General features: G+C 34.9%; 1 protein-coding gene across 1 annotated transcript in view; it reads right to left on the bottom strand.

Annotated features, from left to right (window-relative positions):
- Positions 1-1,676: 1,676 nt before the first annotated feature.
- Positions 1,677-19,875, bottom strand: part of LOC137394247 (uncharacterized) — a 42,889-nt gene continuing 24,690 nt past the window's right edge. Inside the window, exons 12-20 of the mRNA XM_068080969.1 lie at positions 16,611-16,860; positions 15,496-15,695; positions 13,178-13,402; positions 11,797-11,914; positions 9,673-9,770; positions 7,753-7,893; positions 7,104-7,189; positions 4,363-4,474; positions 1,677-2,449 (exon numbers count right to left, since the gene is read on the bottom strand). Coding sequence (XP_067937070.1) covers positions 2,143-2,449; positions 4,363-4,474; positions 7,104-7,189; positions 7,753-7,893; positions 9,673-9,770; positions 11,797-11,914; positions 13,178-13,402; positions 15,496-15,695; positions 16,611-16,860 — 1,537 coding nt within the window. The 3' untranslated portion in view covers positions 1,677-2,142. The remainder of the gene's footprint in view (positions 2,450-4,362; positions 4,475-7,103; positions 7,190-7,752; positions 7,894-9,672; positions 9,771-11,796; positions 11,915-13,177; positions 13,403-15,495; positions 15,696-16,610; positions 16,861-19,875) is intronic.

Genomic DNA, 19,875 nt, shown 5'->3' with positions numbered 1-19,875 from the left:
TGTTAATTAGACTATCCAATATCTTTAGAGCATTGTTAATTAGACTATCCCATACATGAATATTACACCTTAAGTCTTGACGCGTTTATGCATTCCATATGAACTTTTACATTCACATCTGCTAACCACTACCTCTGTCATTGCCAAATTGATATTTACAATCTGCCAACAAGTTTCTACTGATATTTAATGAAACTAACCTCAACTTGAGACTTGCGTCTGGACCCAAACCCTTCTAAAAACACAAAGCTTGTGAAGAAATGGTAATTTATTGTAATAGTCAGCTTTCAAACTGTTAGTCACACTAAAACGACTATAGCGCCTACTCTGACCACTCCGATTTGTCTGACCTAATGAATTGGTGCCAAACCAACGTGTGAGGCCAATAACTGAGAGAGAACTTTATAGCTTATCTTATCATAGTTGTTTAATGAACTGTTAGTGAAATGCTAGCCGTGACTGTATGCTGACATAATCATGTCCCATGTCAACTATAGGCTAAAAATCTAGCCCACAATATTATTATTCAGCAAGAAATATGATCAATAATGTTTAACTAATAGCGATATGACAGTCTACAAGCTATTAAATCTTTCAAGGATAGTCCTATTTAGTAATTGTAAAAGCCTTCTTCACTGTTACTAGCATTTCTCACCTTCTGGCTCTGTTCAGTATAAAGCTGTCTGCTGGCAGTGTTGAAAGAACTCACATACTTGAGATGTTATATACTTCCTGTTCCTGTATCTCGTTTACATGTTACTATGGCTACATTGTTTACAAGTTACCATAACAGGAGTTTATAAGAATAAACATGAGTTGCCCCACAACAATTAGCCAGGATTCATTACCATTGTACTTCTCTTTCTGCAGTAGATATTCAAGCATCTCTCATCATATGACTCAAATGGTACTTGAGGCCTGTGAGCACAGATAGTGTTCAAAAAAGTTTCTTTCAGCTTTTGGCAATGTGACTGCAAAGCAATTGGATTATAGACAAGCTGGAGTTGCCTTTGCATGAAAAAATCAATGTGAGGAAGGGCAGAGATCTATTTATTAATTATGTAGGAAACTACTAGCGATACTACTAATCTACGATCTAATAGCGATACTACAATCTGAAAATTATTAAATTTTTTAACAATAATCTTATCTAGTAATTGTAAAAGCCTGCTGAACTGTTACTAACATTTCTCACTTTCTGGTTCCGCTCAATATAAAGCTGTCTGCTGGCAGCATTAAAAGAACTCACATACTTGGATGTTACATCTTGTTTATATGTTAACCTGGCTACATTAATTAACATTAATATGGCTACCATGTTTACATGTTACCATGGCAGCAGTTTATGAGAATGAACATAAGTCGGCCCACAGAGATTAGCCACGATTCATTACCATTGTACTTCTCTTCCTACAGTAGATATTCGTGCAACTATTATCATATGACTCAAATGGTACGTGAGGCCTGTGAGCACAGCTAGTGTTCAAGAAGGTTCCTTTTAACTTTTGGCAATTTGACTGCAAAGCGATTGGATTATAGACAAGCTGGAGTTGTCTTTGCATGAAAAGAGGAATGTGAGGAAAGGCAGAGATCTAGTTATCAATTGTGTAGGATACTACTGCTATTGTATGAGCCGACATGAATATGTTCCTTTTTATGAATGTTTTTAGCCATTTAATAAGAGATGTACAGTTTAATAAATCGCACAAGCTATTTACTTTAAATTTTAAATACTCTACACCCTAATTGCATCATATTATTTACTATCTGCACAGAAGAATATAAGTTATTATAATGGTTGTTGACCCAACTAAAAACAGCTGATACAATATGAGATTTATCATTTTACAAAAGCCTTTAGTCATTCATCAATTTAACATACTAACATGTTCACATGTTCTTGATTACTTAGAGACAAGCAACAACCAGTTACTTTAAATCTATAAAATGAATTACAATAATTTATGAAAAAAGAGAATTAGGTTCTTTAGAAAATTTACAGAGCTTTTATATTTGTAAACACCCCTTCACATTAGCCAAACAAATACTAGTACTTTAGTAACCCTAGAAAAAATAAATATATCTCTAGTCACATGACTGGTCACATGACTAGTCACAAGACTGGTCATGTGAGTAAGAACTTCAAGCTCTAGTTTCTTCCTCGTCATCAGTCATATCACTGAGCAGCTTCTGTTTGTCGCTGAGCCGCAGTTGCGTCCCTGCGCCATCGCTAGACCTCTTTACTTCTTTATATAAATCTTCAGGTGACTCTGGAAGAGGTCGACCGAGAGACTCAGGCAAAAACATGACGAGCACGCCTGAGATGCAGCCGAGAATACCGAAGACTATAAATGGGAGATTATGGTTGACTTGACTGAGATTTACAAACTGCGGAGCCATGATTCCACCAATCCTTGTTGATATTGACACAACCCCGAGACCGACATTTCTAAAATGTAAAAACACGAATGACGAGAAATTAATGAGCTGTGAGAAATATTTTATCGGTCTTGAAGATGCACTTACACAAAGATTTGGTAGATTTTTTCAAAAAGTATCAGTATTTTTATCATAGTGATTGTTTTTGATGTTTGAGATGATCTGACTGCCAGGATGTCTCAAGATTAAAACCGACAAAACTTGATCGTTGTTGAAATGCTCAGAAGAAAAATATGTGTGAATTAAAGTCACTAGTTGTTATGATTATGACAGTTGATATCAGCCATTGTGTTCAAGTTAAAGCATTATGTGTCTTCATTCTGTCGGTCTCTTTGCAACTTTAGATGTCATAATCGCACTTTAGCTTGAATCTGAGTGTTTTAACTGTGATCAGGTTTTGTCAATTTTAACGTTGAAACATCCTGGCAGTAAGATAACCCCAAACATCAAAGACAATCGCAAATGATAGAAAAATATCGATACTTTATAATAAAATCTACTAAAATTTTGTCCAAGTTCATCTTTAAAACATACAAACTTGGCAGCATTCATGAAACTAAACCAATGCAAAAATGTTTCACATCATTTTCTGTAATCATTTAACAAATAGTACTTTGACTGCCAAGCTTATTTACAAGGATTAAAGTGGCCATTCAATTAATTTTGTCGATAAGTGAATTTGAGGCGGAAAGAGTTTTTAGACCAAACAGGTAGTTGACTTAGCATAGCTATAATGCTACAGCTATCAGTATAATTCTAGCAAAATGAACAGGTTGTTGGAGATGAGTCGTGATCTAGAGTGCCTGGCCTGCAACAACAGACTAGGGTTGAATTTTTAAAAAGGCCACTGGTGGTGACAGGAATCTCATCCAAACTTAAATTGCTCTCTGCAACAGGGTATGTCTCTAATCGTCGAGTAGTCATCCAGTCCGATGGCTCAGACGGCCCATGACGATCACGACGGCTGAGCTGGCGACTCAGGTGACCCAGTTTTGGGTGTAATGTTTGATGTCACTTCTGTTACCAACAGTGGCCTTTATTGAGAATTGAACCCCGACCTGTTGTTTCGTCGCTTGTTCGAAGTTGACGTTTTCTAGACAACAGCTGCTCTGCAGAAACCTTGTCGAGGCTGCCTGAGCCACCAGGCAGCAAAGCTTTTAAAAACATGAACAGTAAAAACACTGCTTGCACGAGTGAAACAAACAGACTTGTTACCAAGTAACTAAAGTGTATTTGTTTGTTAAAAAAGTGAGCGATTATATAGGAGTCTGAATAGGACTCCTGAATGAGCTTAAAGCAGCAGAGGTTTTTAAGTCCAAAGATTTACGCAGTTAACAAACATTCCAGGCAGCTAAATAAAATTCCTTGCAATCCAAAAAGTTTTCGAAATCAAAATCTTCAGTAGAAAATTGTTCAGTAGAAAAAGAGCAAGGTGATAAGCTATGGAAAAAGAGTATGGCAAACAATTATCATACTCCGTTTGGTTCGGGCAAGCGTAGCTGATGCTAGAGTTTGATTTGACAATATATTGTTAGCGATTCCAATTGTCACTTTATTTCCTCATTTCCGATTAGCTAAAGCTGTGTAAACACTAAGCGTGGAATTGTGTGAAAATCCTTCAACAAATTGAGTTGACTAAGTTTATTGTTCAGGTTTAACTAGATAATTAATGATTGGTAAATGTATTTTTCTCGTATTGTTTTACTAAATAGCTTTTTTGCAGAGGTACAGATGCTTAGAGTGCGACCACTCTGCTCATCGAGGTTGGTTTGGTTTGTTTGCCTGTAGACATCCTTTAAGGCTTAGATAGTCCTGCTGCGAAAACAGCAGCGAGTGGAGTCGAGCAGTGACGTGACTCAATTTTTTTTGTGCGCTGCCATATTCTAAAATAAGAATCTGCTGACATCTCTATAGAATACGTACCGAACTGGAGTAGGATAAAGCTCCCCTGCTTGGACATAGCAAGTAGAAAAGGCCATGACCATGAAGAACTTGCTGGCACATGTCAGTGCCACAATTATCTGTGAAGAGTCATCTGCAATGACAACACGCAAGATAATTTGTCTGAACTTTGTCCTTAGCAGCCGGGAAACACCTTTGATGAACCCAAAATGAAATGAATTAGTAGAAGTGTGATTAGTATACGACATAGTAAAATAATAGACCAGGCTAGCAAGAGCTGTGAGAGACTGTATTGTGTCAATAAAGCATTAATAATGTATTAAAGTAATGATTGCAGTAAATCCAATTTTTTCTAACTGTACCGACTACCGTAGAAGCATTTACTTTTTATACACGAAAATAATAAAAGCCTTGCTACCTTTTATAGTAAACAAGTTGTTAACAGAGACACTACTAAGCAATAATTACAGACAACTTGAATAAACTAAGACTTGTTAGCTACTCAGTGGCAAGAGGTCATTTCTAATCATGTTGATCAGACTAGGATATGACAGAGTAAAACAGGTGCTACGAAAGCTACGAGTACTAACCTATATTGTACAATGGTCAAAAGCGGTTCATATGAAATGATACAATTTTCTCACTACCATGATGTGGATTAGGGAGCATCTGCCTAATGAAGTAACCAGCTATTATCCTTAAAAACAAAACTAAATCTTCTAGATAATGCCTTCGTCTCAAGTTTTAATGATTGGTTAAAAATATACGAGGTATCCACCTACTAACATTCTATCTACAAGGTATTCACCTGCTAACATTCTATCTAAAAGGTAATCTACCTGTTAACATTCTATCTACAAGGTGTTCACCTACTAACATTCTATCTACAAGGTATCCACCTACTAACATTCTATCTACAAAGTCTCCACCAACTAACATTCTATCTACAAGGTATCCACCTACTAACATTCTATCTACAAGGTACTCACCTACTAACATTCTATCTACAAGGTATTCACCTACTAACATTGCATCTACAAGGTATCCACCTGCTAACATTCTATCTACAAGGTCTCCACCTGCTAACATTCTATCTACAAGGTCTCCACCTGCTAACATTCTATCTACAAGGTATCCACCTACTAAAATTCTATCTACAAGGTATCCACCTGCTAACATTCTATCTACAAGGTCTCCACCTACTAACACTCTGTCTACAAGGTCTCCACCTGCTAACATTCTATCTACAAGGTCTCCACCTACTAACATTCTATCTACAAGGTATCCACCTACTAACATTCTATCTACAAGGTATTCACCTACTAACATTCTATCTACAAGGTATCCACCTACTAACATTCTATCTACTAGAAATTCCACTGTCATTCAGCCCACGACCAAAGTAATAATGGAAAAAAGAAAGGGTACTGTTGGCTGTTGAAAAAGTAGTTCTCAGCAGGAATTGACAGAGTATAATGTAAATTTTTCGTGAAATGCGCACGACTTTATCGTTCACCTGCTAACATTCTCTGTCGCTCGGCGTTTCAATTTCCGGTCTTGACTTTTATCAAACCAAGCTTTTCAAGCGTTTTGTGGCAATTTTCGTCCAAATTAATCGGTCTATTTGTGTATAATCCGATCAGATGGGTTAGTTTTAGGAATTTGCGGTAACCTTTCAAAGGCTTGGTAACGTATTTAAACAGGTTTATATGCGTCTTCTATCATTATTATATTTAAAGGACTTTACTGAAAATAGTTAAAATTGTTGATAGGGTTTCTTTGCAAGGGTTTGGTGATGGCCGTTAACGGATAATTTTTCGGGAGTTGTGTGCACATGTGCATTTATCATAAATCTCCCAATCAATCGCTTCGCTCTTGTTTGGTCGTGGGACAAGGTATCCACCTACTAAAATTCTATCTACAAGGTATCCACCTGCTAACATTCCATCTACAAGGGATCTACCTACTAACATTCTATCTACAAGGTCTCCACCTGCTAACATTCTATCTACAAGGGATCCACCTACTAACATTCTATCTACAAGGGATCCACCTACTAGCATTCTATCTACAAGATCTCCACCTGCTAACATTCTATCTACAAGGTATTCACCTGCTAACATTCTATCTACAAGGTCTCCACCTACTTACATTCTATCTACAAGGTATCCACCTGCTAACATTCTATCTACAAGGTATTCACCTGCTAACATTCTATCTACAAGGTCTCCACCTACTTACATTCTATCTACGAGGTATCCACCTGCTAACATTCTATCTACAAGGTATTCACCTGCTAACATTCTATCTACAAGGTATTCACCTACTAACATTCTATCTACAAGGTATTCACCTACTAACATTCTATCTACAAGGTCTCCACCTACTAACATTCTATCTACAAGGTATCCGCCTACTAACATTCTATCTACACTGTATTCACCTACTTACATTCTATCTCCAAGGTATCCAACTACTAACTTTCCATCTACTAGGTATTCACCTACTAATATTTTATCTACAAGGTATCCACCTGCTAACTTTTTATCTATAAAGTATCCACTATTCTGTCTACAATTTTACCAAATCTCTTAATACTTTAAGCCCGTGATGACAGCCATAAATGAGGCGACGATGGGCACTGTCAGCATAGTTGCGACCATACTGCATGTTGAATGCCCTGAAAATTCTGAGTTACTAGATTGTCTAAACAGACCTTCCATTTTACATGCCAAGACTCTATAGAGTTGCATGCCTCCTACCTGAAGTCACTGGCACCAACCAAATGCTTCCACAGAATAAAGAACTAATGATCATTCCTCCGCAAATGCTTTTTACCCTGCCAACCCTGTAAGGTGAAAGGTCAGATGACATATAACCATTACCTCTGCGATTTTACTGCCTTCATAAAAACACAGTTGACAGAGGAATTGAAGAATAAGCTCAGTTATTGAAATAACTTAACAAACTGCCCATCAAATAGCCATAGAAATATATTAGTAAACTTTTGTCTTTTTTAAACTCTATAGAACTTCATGTTCACTGAAACTGTGGCAAACTCTCTGAAATGATCTCTGAAATTTTTTGACAGCATTTAAGAATGAAAATTAAGCGACCATGTTGTCCTCGCTGTCATGTTAGGTAAAAAAGAATCTAAATATTGAAGGGCTGGCCAGAGAAAACCTCTAAAATTCTAAGGTGGGCTTATCTCACCACATGGCATATTGAGCATATAAATATTGGCATATTGCCAGTAAAGTAATATAAGCAGGCTGATATGGTTATGATTTAGCCAATCCATGCTCTGGCTCACTCAATAAATAGACATAAACGTAGCTTGCCCGTACAATAACACGGAAGAGATAAAGCTCAGTCTAAAGTGAAAGAAGCTTTAATGATAATCCTACTCACCTAGGCAGGTTCATAACAATGAGGATGACGAGGTTAGCTGGCACTTCCACCAGAGCATTAAATATAACGGAGACGTATCTGTTGTCCCCCATGTCCCCTGAAGCTATAGTAAGGCCGTAGTATACTGTGCTCGCTGTATACCTGCAGTACATTGACAAATATCATGTCAACAAACTAACGGTGAAAAAGCTTGTTGATTTCACACATTCAAAATCTGTCAAAAAGCAACCCGACTGCCAATGCTGTGTTGTTACACACGCTTGCTATGCCAAATGGTTGGGGCGAACAAAGAGATTTTATCTGAGACACTAATCAAGAATATCGTACATGACAGGAGCCACTATTAAACTTTAAACAAACAGAATGATTTACCCGTATTATTACGTTGAATTAGCTTTGCGTGTTGATGTGTCTAAGCTTGTTTTTTTAGGAACATTCATGAGTCACCATGGTTACTTTTAAAATAGTATCATGCATAACACAAGCCTGCCTTTATGTGAATTCCACTTGACATAAATAATTTATGCAAAGTTTTTGCATCGTATATCGGAAGAAATTCCACATAACCTAAAATATCAAGTCAGTCTTAAATTTGATTCGAATAACTACAGTCCAATAATGAGGCCCAAAGTTCTTTTTCGCCATACTTGGGAGAGAAAACGATTTATACCTTGAAGAAGATTGCATTAAGCATCTTAGAAAAGTTTTAATAAACTATCAAAAGCAAGTATTTTTGAGTAAATAATTTAAAAGACCATCTACTGATGATGGTGTTCATTCAGCAATGTGGTAAAAAGAGTGACCAATAAAAATATGAAATAAAAACAAAAAATCAAAACAGTTTTAAAAAACAGAAATTAAATCAACTTTCTTAGATTTAGTGTATGTGTTACTGTACAGTTATTAAATTAAGATGATAAATTAATTTTTTTTCATTCTGAAGAGTTCAATTAGTGAGTTTGTAAATATATTAGACTGTTTACACATATTTTACGCTTCGTATAATGTAAACACCCTATAACGTAAACGTTTACAGCACGAATTATTTACGTTGCAGAGGCATCTACTGTATATCTATTTTTGTTCACAATTACTGTTATTATTACTACTGTTTACTCATTACTATTATATTGTTAATGTTTGTTGAGCATCACAGCAACTAGCCTGTCTTGACAAGCTGTTGTTTTTGCGTAGTTGTCCCCCCGTCGAGCGGCGAGCAACAACAGCTTGTCACAAGACGTACTGCACCTGATGCATCAGCTGCACTTATAGGGAGTTGTTCTCTTCCGTCTACGCGGCTTGGCCGCGATGTTATGTCGGTCGCTCCATTGGTAATCATGGAGTATCATGTAATCACGGATTTTACGCCAAAATTTATGTAGAAAAAAAACAAGAATACAACGTATAACCAAAGACCAGTTTCTGTGATAAACTTTAGTAGAACTTAAGAATAAAATAAACTCAAAATAAAATCCATAAGAACAAATAAAACTGACTGATACAAAAATAGAAATAAAACTGACTGAGCGCACAAATAACGGCATGTTTAGTCGCTGTTGTTGCCTAAGTTCTCAAATTCTAATAAAGTTTACTGCAGAGAGGGGTCGCCAGTTAAACGTTCTTATCTTAATTTTTCTACATAAATTTTTGCGTGAAATCCGTTATGATTACCAATGGAGCGACCAGAATAACATCGCAGCCGAGCCGCATAGACAGAAGAGAACAACTCCTTATAAGTGCAGCTGATGCATCAGGTGCAGTACGTCTTGTGATAAGCTGTTGTTGCTCGACGGGGGGACAACTACGCAAAAACAACAGCTTGTCAAGACAGGCTACACAGCAACTATTATTACTGTTTGTTGGGTTGTGTGCAGATAAATATGATTTTAAATATTGACATCTAGATATTAAAATAGTTACCAGGTAATAAGCTGAAGTACGGTGATCTTCCTGAGAATTCTATGCTGGAACAACGACAGCAATGATGTCTCACTTTTTCCACCACTGCTGGGAGCTACCTGAAAAGTTAAACAATGCTTCTGAACATGCTGAGGAGTTATCCTACTTACATACTATTCAGAAAAGGCAATTCCATACTCAATCTCTCTACGTATTATAAAGGTTCAATGCGCCTGTTTTTAATGATGATTTCGTTAAATGAAACATTAAAATAACCAATGTCAGAACTTGTGTTTTTTCAAAAATTATTTATGCTGGTTGGTAAATCGGTAGAGAACCAGAGAGGCTATGACTCAGTGCAAGCTATGAGTGAACACATCATTTGTAGCTTCAGAACTTTAAACAATGACTCAGCTCTATCGCGTAATATAATTGGTCCAGCAACTGATTCCTTTGTTTTAACAACAAAATACACAGGCTAGCCTCAGCCTTCATTCAACTAAATCTTTAGCTATTTAAAAAATTGCATCTACAGAGTTAAACACACATGACTGGTGTTGACTCTACAGACATAATCTGTACTATAATAAGAGCAGTGTCCCTCCGAGGCCACGGTCAGATTTGAAAAAAATTATTGCCTCATACAGGATTTGATCTCATGACATTTGAGTTTGCCACGGGGCACGCTACCTACTACATGCGCCAATCATTTGCCTTCAAGCATTTTAGAATTATTATTGGTGCTTCAATGACACACCTGATGATCGCTCACATCGTACCGGACTGCCAGAGTTCTAGCAGTAACATAATAATACAGCTCTCACTATTGAAAGCTAACAAAGTGTGACACTGTAAATTATTCGGAAACCAGTAGCAGGTGTTAGATGTAGCAGCTATGACACTTTCCACATTTTACTGACATACTGCAATGTTTGAGAAACCTCAGACCTTGTATACTGGAGAGTACTTCGTGTGTTGAGACAAATATTTGCTTTCATTTTATGCCATTTGTCAAAAGATTTTGTAAGTTAAGGAGGTTGTCAATCAAGGTTTGACTGTATAATGTAGAGAAACTGCATGAAATAAAGCGATGGAATGCAGTGTAGCAACCTGCTTGGCCTGTCAATAAAATAGCACATCTTAATTTACTTCACTACTGCTACTACTATTACCACTACTACTGTTACTACTACTATTAATACTACTACTATTACTACTACTGCTATTACTATTATTACTACTCTTACTGCTACTACTACTACTATTACTACTACTATTACTAAAACTATTACTACTACTATTACTGATATTACTACTGTTACTACTACTACTAAAACTATCACTACTACTATTACTACTCTTACTATCACTACTACTACTATTATTACTACTACTACTATGGCTACTATTACTACTACCACTGCTATTACTATCACTATTACTACTATTCTTACTACTACTACTATGGCTACTATTACTACTACTACCACTGCTATTACTATTATTATTACTATTACTGCTACTACTACTGTTACTACTACTATTAATACTATTATTACTACTACTACTACTACTTCTACTCACATTTAATATAAATATAATTACACTAGTGCATGATATTAAGTGTCTAAAAACCATTTATTGTGTTACTCTGGTATATTTAACTTTGACAGTTTTTATTGACATGAAATGGCTTCTGTTTTAGAAATAATCTCCATGCATAAATTTTTAAATTAGCAGTAATCTCCTCGTAAGTTAGAAAGTTATAACAATTCTTCCTCGCCTGAATTCTATGAAACCATGTTTCTCACACAATTGAGCAGCTAGTGTGTATGATAGTGGAATAAACAGCAAAAGCTGCTGAACGTATTTCTTACTAGAGTAAATCTACTTAAGATGAGCTCATACAAAATTTTAATAGATTTTAACAGCTTAAACGGTTTTAGTGTTTTAATCACGATCAAGTTTTGTCGATGTTAATCTAGAAACGACCTGGCAGTCAGATCACCTCAGACACCAAAAGAATCAGAAATTATAGAAAAATAAAAATAATTTCTGATAAGATCTACTAAAATTTTGTACAGACTCATTGTTGTAGTACTAAGGTAACAGATCATTCTACTTGACCTTTGCCGTGCCACTGACCTTCAGCTCTATATCTCCTATTTCATGTCTGTTAGTTTTAGAGATTTTCTGTAGAATTGCCTTGCATTTATCTGTATGTCCCTTACCCAGGTACCACCGAGGACTCTCTTCATAAAGACTATAACAGATAATACACCAAATAACAAAAAAGAGATAGGCATAAGAAGATCATTTTATGATAACAATTTGTAAGGAAACATTACTATGTAGCACCCTTCTTATTCTATATAAAATCACAAGAATTCAGGGCTATCATAGATACAAAAACAAATTTGACAACTAATGAATAGCCAAGTCTAGGGAGACACATATATTAGCCTTTGGTACATGTAAATGCACAACCTCTTGCGATTCTAATGCTACTTAATGTGTAACAAACAAGAGACAGCTTTTATCACTTTGTTTGGAGTAGTCATCTCCTGACTATTCCTGCTGGGCACTGTTCATTACATAAATGTAATCTCCTTTGATCTTGGATGCTTGATATCAAAAAGTAAAGACAGCCAAGCAAAATTAATGAACACGTGTAATGATACCAGCCAAAACAACTTTTTTGTTATAAGATAGGGTACAAACATGTAATACCCGTGGCTCATACCCCAAAATGGAATACAGTCATACCTCGACATACAAGCTAAATGCATTCTGGGACTGAACCCGTATGTCAAACACACCTAAACTGGATTGTTGTAATTCAGTACATGCGTTAAAAAGCAAAAAATACTTATTTATTTGTTATGATCTGCAATAAAATGCAACGTCATTACGTACACTACTTTATGGAGTTTTTACCTTCGAGACAGACATAGTTGATAACTACAGTCTGAGAGAGACTCGAGAGCAACGAGTTCGGTACACTAAACTTATGTGACCCTACATAACAGAAACTTTGAATTCAACTTAAATTAATTTAGCTTACTAAAGACCCACTTAAAGCTAAGTTTTAATACTTCACTAAACTTAAATTAATTCTGTCATCTTACGTTTTTAGTATTCGTCTCTGGTTAGCCGCGTTTTGCCTCGCGTTCACTATAACTTTTAGCTAGCCTTTTAAAACCTTTTTCAAATTGATTTGAGGAGAAAGACCAAGCGACGCTGTTCTTGAAAACAGCCTCTTGCATACTTGACCATATAGTGGCCATTGACAACTGGCTCGTATCTCAAAGATTACTCGTATCTCAAGGAAGAAACTTGCTAGGAAGTCAGCTCGTATCTTGAGTTTCTCGCTTGTTGAGGCACTCGTATGCAGAAATATGACTGTAGTAAAAAATTGCATGCATTCAACTTATCCATACAAATTTTTCGCTTGTATTAATGAAAATCTGTAAGACCCAAAAAGCAAGGACCCATAACAGTAATGATAAGAAATAAAGGTTCTCACAAATAAACAGCTGGAGTAATAATTAGTCCAAGGACGCCCAGAGCGATAGACATAGTTCTCCAGTTCTGTGTAACCCAGGCTGTGAAGGCGAGCAAGGAAATGCCAAGGGAAAAGGCTAAAGCTGGCATGGTTCCAATAAGCCCGCGTTTGCTAGGACCGACAAGTTCGGAAGTCAGTACAAAGCTTACGATTATAATTCCACTGAGGAAGAAGCCAGTAAAAAACCTGCAGAATGTATGGAGTGTCAGTCATAATCAACATCCTGAAGTGATACCACCAGTAGATGTTACACAAATGAATATTGGCGAAAGTGTGCAGTTACTTACATCTGAAACAAAATGTCAAGGTCACAAAGAAGTTAACCAGCAAAGTATAACTGACATGCTGCATACCCGGCGGTCGGCATCAATCTTGCGACGGATTGTAATAATTTTACTAATTTTTGATAATTGTATAATCATGATCTCACATGCAACCATGATCTATAAGGGTGCTAGAATTATTTAGGCGTGCGTGTATAGTTATAAGTGTTATTTTATAGTTCCGCAAGTACGCAGTGTGGTGTAGTGGATAGCCGGCTTGTCTGCAGAACCGTTTTTCCGGGTTCAATTCCAGTGTGAAACAGTTTTCTTGTTCTTATAACTTCATCGCTATAACTGGACACACAGACAGACCAACAAATGAGAAACAAACACTTAGATTTATATATAAATTAGGTTAGGAGAACACCCGGCGCTGCCCTGGTAATAAACACATCTTTGGAAATAAAATTTATTTATATATAACATTTACCATTCTAAATTTTTAATTTCATATCATGAGAAAAGTATTTTTCTGCAGTTCAAATGAATTAAGACAAAAAATAAAACAACTGCAAAGGTTTTAAAACAACTGTAACTGTCAAATTTCATAACTTGAAAGAAGTGTTTCGATGAAATAAATTAGGAAAAAAATTAAAAATGTAAAGGTCTTTAAATGTGAATGTGAAATCATTAGCATACAATGGCTAAATATAGTCTGTTTTGCTATGATTACAATAACAAATTATTTGGTAATGATTATATGATTTTAGTTCGGTTCCGTGTTAGCATCATAATGCAAAAATACCGTAGGTCATAGACGTATATAGATCTGGTTATGATCCGCAAGATAATATAACATTACAATGTACTGTGTGCAGAGTTCTTACCTGCAAGACAGACGTGTAACATAAACGCTGAATCTAACTTAAATGAATTTAGTTTACTAAACACACACTTGAAGGAAGTTTTAGTATGTATTTTAGTAAACTTCAAACTTTTAACTAAAATGTTATCACTTATCTATTTTCGTTTTATCTGTTTATATCATAACGAATAACACCGGACTCGTTATGGCGAGCAACGCATATCTCTTAAGGACGTATATAATCAGTAATCAAATCGCCAAATTTTAATTTTGAGAGAAATTATTGTGGATATCGTGTGGCAGAAAAAAACTGCCTGAACAAAAAAGAATAGCGTTTCATAAAGTTAGGCGAAAAATATTTCACACGAGGGCATCGTAACGCGTTGGTGCAATCCATGATCAAATAATGCATCATTTATCGTGTGCATACGGTACATGATATATGATAAAGGCTTGGATTAATAAAGCTCATATAGCTCAGTGGTAAAGAGCTAGTAATGTGTGGTTGCAATCTTCATAAATTTGATTCCAGCAGAACGCTAAACTTTAATTCCAAGATTTGAATAACTATAGCTGGACATATCGAAGGACAGATGACAAACTTTGCGATTTATATAGATTATTAAGAAATAGTATAATACAACTATTTCCCTCATAAAAAAATGCGATGAAGAGCACAGTTGTAATCTTATGGAACAAACATTATGCAAAATAATTTTACTTGTTCATGTCATAATTAATCAATTGCAAATAGAAGTAACTTTACAAAAGCAAATTTAGGATAATTTTAGTTTTGTATTTGCGCCTTCATGGAATAGGGAGACAACTCCAACATAGTTTCAATAGTGATTTTTTGTGCTTTTGATTATAGACTAAAAAATTATATGACAAGCCATCCGGAGTTAAACAGGCAGTGAGCCAACTAAATGAGATTTGAAGTTGTGATCTCTTGAGCGAATAGGATTATTTATGCACTTTGTCAAAAGTAATACACACACAAGGCTTCATATGAAGAGATGAAATACCCTATAACTCATACCTTAATACAACGTATAAAATCCATGTGTGAATAGGATTATTTATGCATTTTGTTAGAAGTAATACATACACGAGGCTTCAGAAAGAGTGATAAAATACCCCAAAACTCATACCTTAATACCACGTATAAAATCCATGAGGTAGGAAATGAGCTCAGCAGAGCTAATAAGGAGCATAAACCTTGAGCGGCGACAAGGACAGGAAACCTTCCAAACTTGTCACCAAGCCCACCCATGAAGAAGGAGCCTGTCATGACACCTGTCATGTATATCGACTGAGTGGTCTGTACAGTGCCACCACACGTAACCTCCCACTACAATAGACTTCATAAGATCAATTTAAGGTTGTTGGTAAACAATGCAACAACTCGAGATATTTGGTCAGATAATATAAAAGCATCTAAAGTGTTTGCTTACAAATTATGCTGACGGTTACATATATGAAATATAGATACGAATGAAATATTGAATAAAAATATTGAAGAAAATCAAACATAAGCACAAACTTATCGTGTTTTATGATAGAACACAATAAGTTGAATTTTTTGCAAATAATGCTCCTTGATTCAAATAGCAGCAGAAGGAATGAAAATGGGTTGACACTATTAAAATTTGAGAACTATTTAAAAGATACACATACACCTGATTTTAAACAGATTACAAATTATATATATTACCATATTTAGAAATGTAATACGTTTCATATGATTAATAGTTTCTACAAGCCGACAAACCATCTGAACCTCCCACCTTCCTATTTCATTACTACACATATTTTTTACTAAAAAATGACAATTTGGACAAAAATAAAGTTTTTTTATTTATAAGTGTCATAGCTGCTACTTATTTTTCTTATCAACTAGTTTCATACTAAGGATTAAGGTTGAAAAATTGTGAATCCTGAACTCAGATAAGATATCCACTAAAACTTTAAATTGGCTTGTTTCCACAAAAAATAATCACTAATGAAGTGATTTAAAACAACATCACAGGCCAATGCTAATTAGCCCTCATGCTCACTGAGAACCACACATAGATATTTTTTCACAAAATGTGGTACATCTTGATTTGCTGACAGAAACATATTGGGAAACTCCAAAATATCAACCCAAATGATTAAGTTGTTAATAACTTGAAATTTTCATCACGCCATTCTAAATAGCTAAACCAACAAAACACTGTTATTGGCGTAAGTACACACTGAGAAATGTGATAAACCTGTGTCTCACCTCAGTAGCATACGAAATGAAGTCATCATGAAATTCGATGGAGTCACACAACGCATCACAGGCCTCTAGACTAGGGTCACTCATGCAAGTCTGGTTCTTGGGAATAGCTCCAGCAAACATGTTCTGAACCATCTCTGTACCACAATAAAAATTCACTAAGAGACAGCCAAAGAAAACCTTCCATTGAAATCTGCCAAACTCTCCAGTCCGAATGTAGACATCGTCAATGTCCATGGTAGAAGAAATGGAGCTATACCTTGGACCTTATTAGCTCATCTAAAATATGGAAAAAGCCAAAAGCAATATCTTATCTGCTATGCCTTGGAGAACTGTTGTTGACACTAGTTCAGGATTTATAAACGAAACTATGTCTGCCAACCTATATATTTTGACCATTGAGGTGGATGATGTAATGAATTTAGTTGTAGAACAAACAAAAAATCAAAACCTTTTTCATCACAGATAGTTACCAGGTAACTACCAGCAATTCTAATAAATACCAGCAATATCAGTGATTTCTTTAAATTTTCTGATGTTCTATTTAAAAAAAACATTTCCTTCCTTCAGCATCTTAAATACTGTACAGTAGGCCCACTACTGACAAGTGATGTGAGCTTTTATATAGTTAAGAGATCTGTCCCACTAAATTTAACAAAGTGTTAGTACATCCAATTACGTAGTCTTATAGTTTTATCATTTGTCTGGTACAAAGATAATCAAAATACTAAAAATTGTCTTACTCTGGACCAGGGATTACGTGTTTGTCACAATTTCCATTTCCATAACATTTCCATAATTCATTTTCATATTATTTCCATTTCCATAACATTTCCATAATTTATTTCCATATTATTTCCATTTCCATAACATTTCCATAATTCATTTCCATATGATTTCCATTTCCATAACATTTCCATAATTTATTTCCATATTATTTCCATTTCCATAACATTTCCATAATTCATTTCCATATTATTTCCATTTCCATAACATTTCCATAATTTATTTCCATATTATTTCCATTTCCATAATATTTCCATAATTCCTTTCCATATTATTTCCATTTCCATAACATTTCCATAATTCACTTCCATATTTTTTCCATTTCCATAACATTTCCATAATTCATTTCCATATTTTTTCCATTTCCATAACATTTCCATATTTCTAAAATAAAATTTCCATATCTATTTCCATAAAAATTATGGAAATATTTATGTTTATGGAAATGGAAAAGTAAACATTTCCATAATATGTTTAGCGATCCCTGGTGTGTACGTATGTGTGCGCGCTTGCGTGTCAAATGAGCGTGTGTGTGTGTGTGTGCAATCGTCAACTCTTCCCGAATATGTGATTAATTTATACATAATATGAATATGATATTTGCTTGCTAATATACTTTATTTAGGGTCCAGGCAACATCAAAACTGTATGCTACCATTGCCTATAACTAAGCCAGAGACGATTTGAGATGTTTTGAGAGTTTCTTTCAGACTCCCTTAATAGTTTCTGTAATACCACTGATGTTAGCTGGGTTTGTGTGTTACCATTGTCCGTACATGTAGCCAAGTCCAGAGACAATTTGAGTTAATTTCTTCCAGACCACTTTAATAGTTTCTGTAATACCACGGATGTTAGCTGGGTTTGTGTGTTACCATTGTCTATACATGTAGCCGAGCAAGAGACAATTTGAGTTAGTTTCTTCCAGACCCCTTTAATAGTTTCTGTAATACCACTGATGTTAGCTGTTTGTGTATTACCATTGTCTATTCATGTAGCCTAGTCTATACAATATAACTCCCCTCTGTTTATATCTTGGATTACGTGTATGTTACAATTTCCATAATTCAATTCCATATTATTTCCATTTCCATACCCTTTTCATAATTTATTTCCATATTATTTCCATTTCCATAATATTTCCATAATTCATTTCCATTTCCATAATTCATTTCCATATTTTTTTCCATTTCCATAACATTTTCATAATTTATTTTCATATTATTTCCATTTTCATAACATTTCCATAATTCATTTCCATAGTTTTTTCCATTTCCATAACATTTCCATAATTTATTTCCATTTCCATAACATTTCCATAATTCATTTCCATATTTTTTCCATTTCCATAACATTTCCATAATTCATTTCCATATTATTTCCATTTCCATAACATTTCCATATTTCTAAAATAAAATTTCCATATCCATTTCCATAAAATTATGGAAATATTTATGTTTATGGAAATGGATATGGAAAAGTAAACATTTCCATAATATGTTTAGCGATCCCTGCTCTGGACTATAAAAAACATAATCGAGCCATTTTTAAACTTTTATTAGCTCTAAAGTTTTTTGTGCGAGTCATTTTATGAGATATTTTTAGAGACTGTCAAGAATCAATATTTTCAACAAAACGTAAGAATTTAAATAAAATCAAAAGATCATAACTGTGTGATGTCACATTCCGCATAAAATTAAAACTTAAGACAGAACACCAAGTTAGGTGATGAAGGTCTTCAAGTGTTGAAAAAATAAAGATGTGATAAATCTTGTTTCTAAGAAGCTATGTGTTGAGAGGGCTTCATTTCAAGTATTACTTGTATTTCTTCATCGATAAGATAAAGAACTAGGGGACCACCTAAATATTAATAATTCCAAGTCAAAATCATCCGCTAATGATATGCCTTTTTTGTCCATTATTAGACAATAACATGCCTTTAACATTAATTATCAGCCAATAACATGCCTTTAACATCAATTACCAATAATATGCTTTCCAAACTCATTACCAGCCAATAATCTATGTCAAATAAAGTTTACCAGCTAATAATATCCAACTGGCAAGCTACTAAGTAATAGAAACGAGCTGAAAACTTTCTGTTACCCATGAAGCATCATAATAAAATAAAATAAATTTCTGCAAATTTGAAGTTCAATGAGTGCCAGTTAAAATTCTTGAGATGAGCCTGTTGGCTCAAGGGCAAAAACATGTTACTTTGCTGCACGCAAAATGACTAGATGTACAATGGCACGTGTTTAAGGAGAAAAAAAAAACTACTAAATATTTCCCTCATTGCATAGACATTCAGGCATGTAAGTTTCCAGTAAGCAAGGATTAGTAGTGCTGAGTACATTGAACCAATCAATATAGATTCAAAACAGATTTACAATTATTTTGGTTGAAAGTTGAACTGGCAATGATCAATAACCAGTTAATAACTTATCATATACCTCCTGAAGGGCAAATTCTTTCAGATCAACAG

Source organism: Watersipora subatra, chromosome 4, assembly GCF_963576615.1.
Source record: "Watersipora subatra chromosome 4, tzWatSuba1.1, whole genome shotgun sequence".
Taxonomy (NCBI): Eukaryota; Metazoa; Bryozoa; class Gymnolaemata; order Cheilostomatida; family Watersiporidae; genus Watersipora; species Watersipora subatra.
The sequence above is the reverse complement of the archived record's forward strand: the minus strand, read 5'-3'. Positions and strand labels throughout refer to the sequence as shown.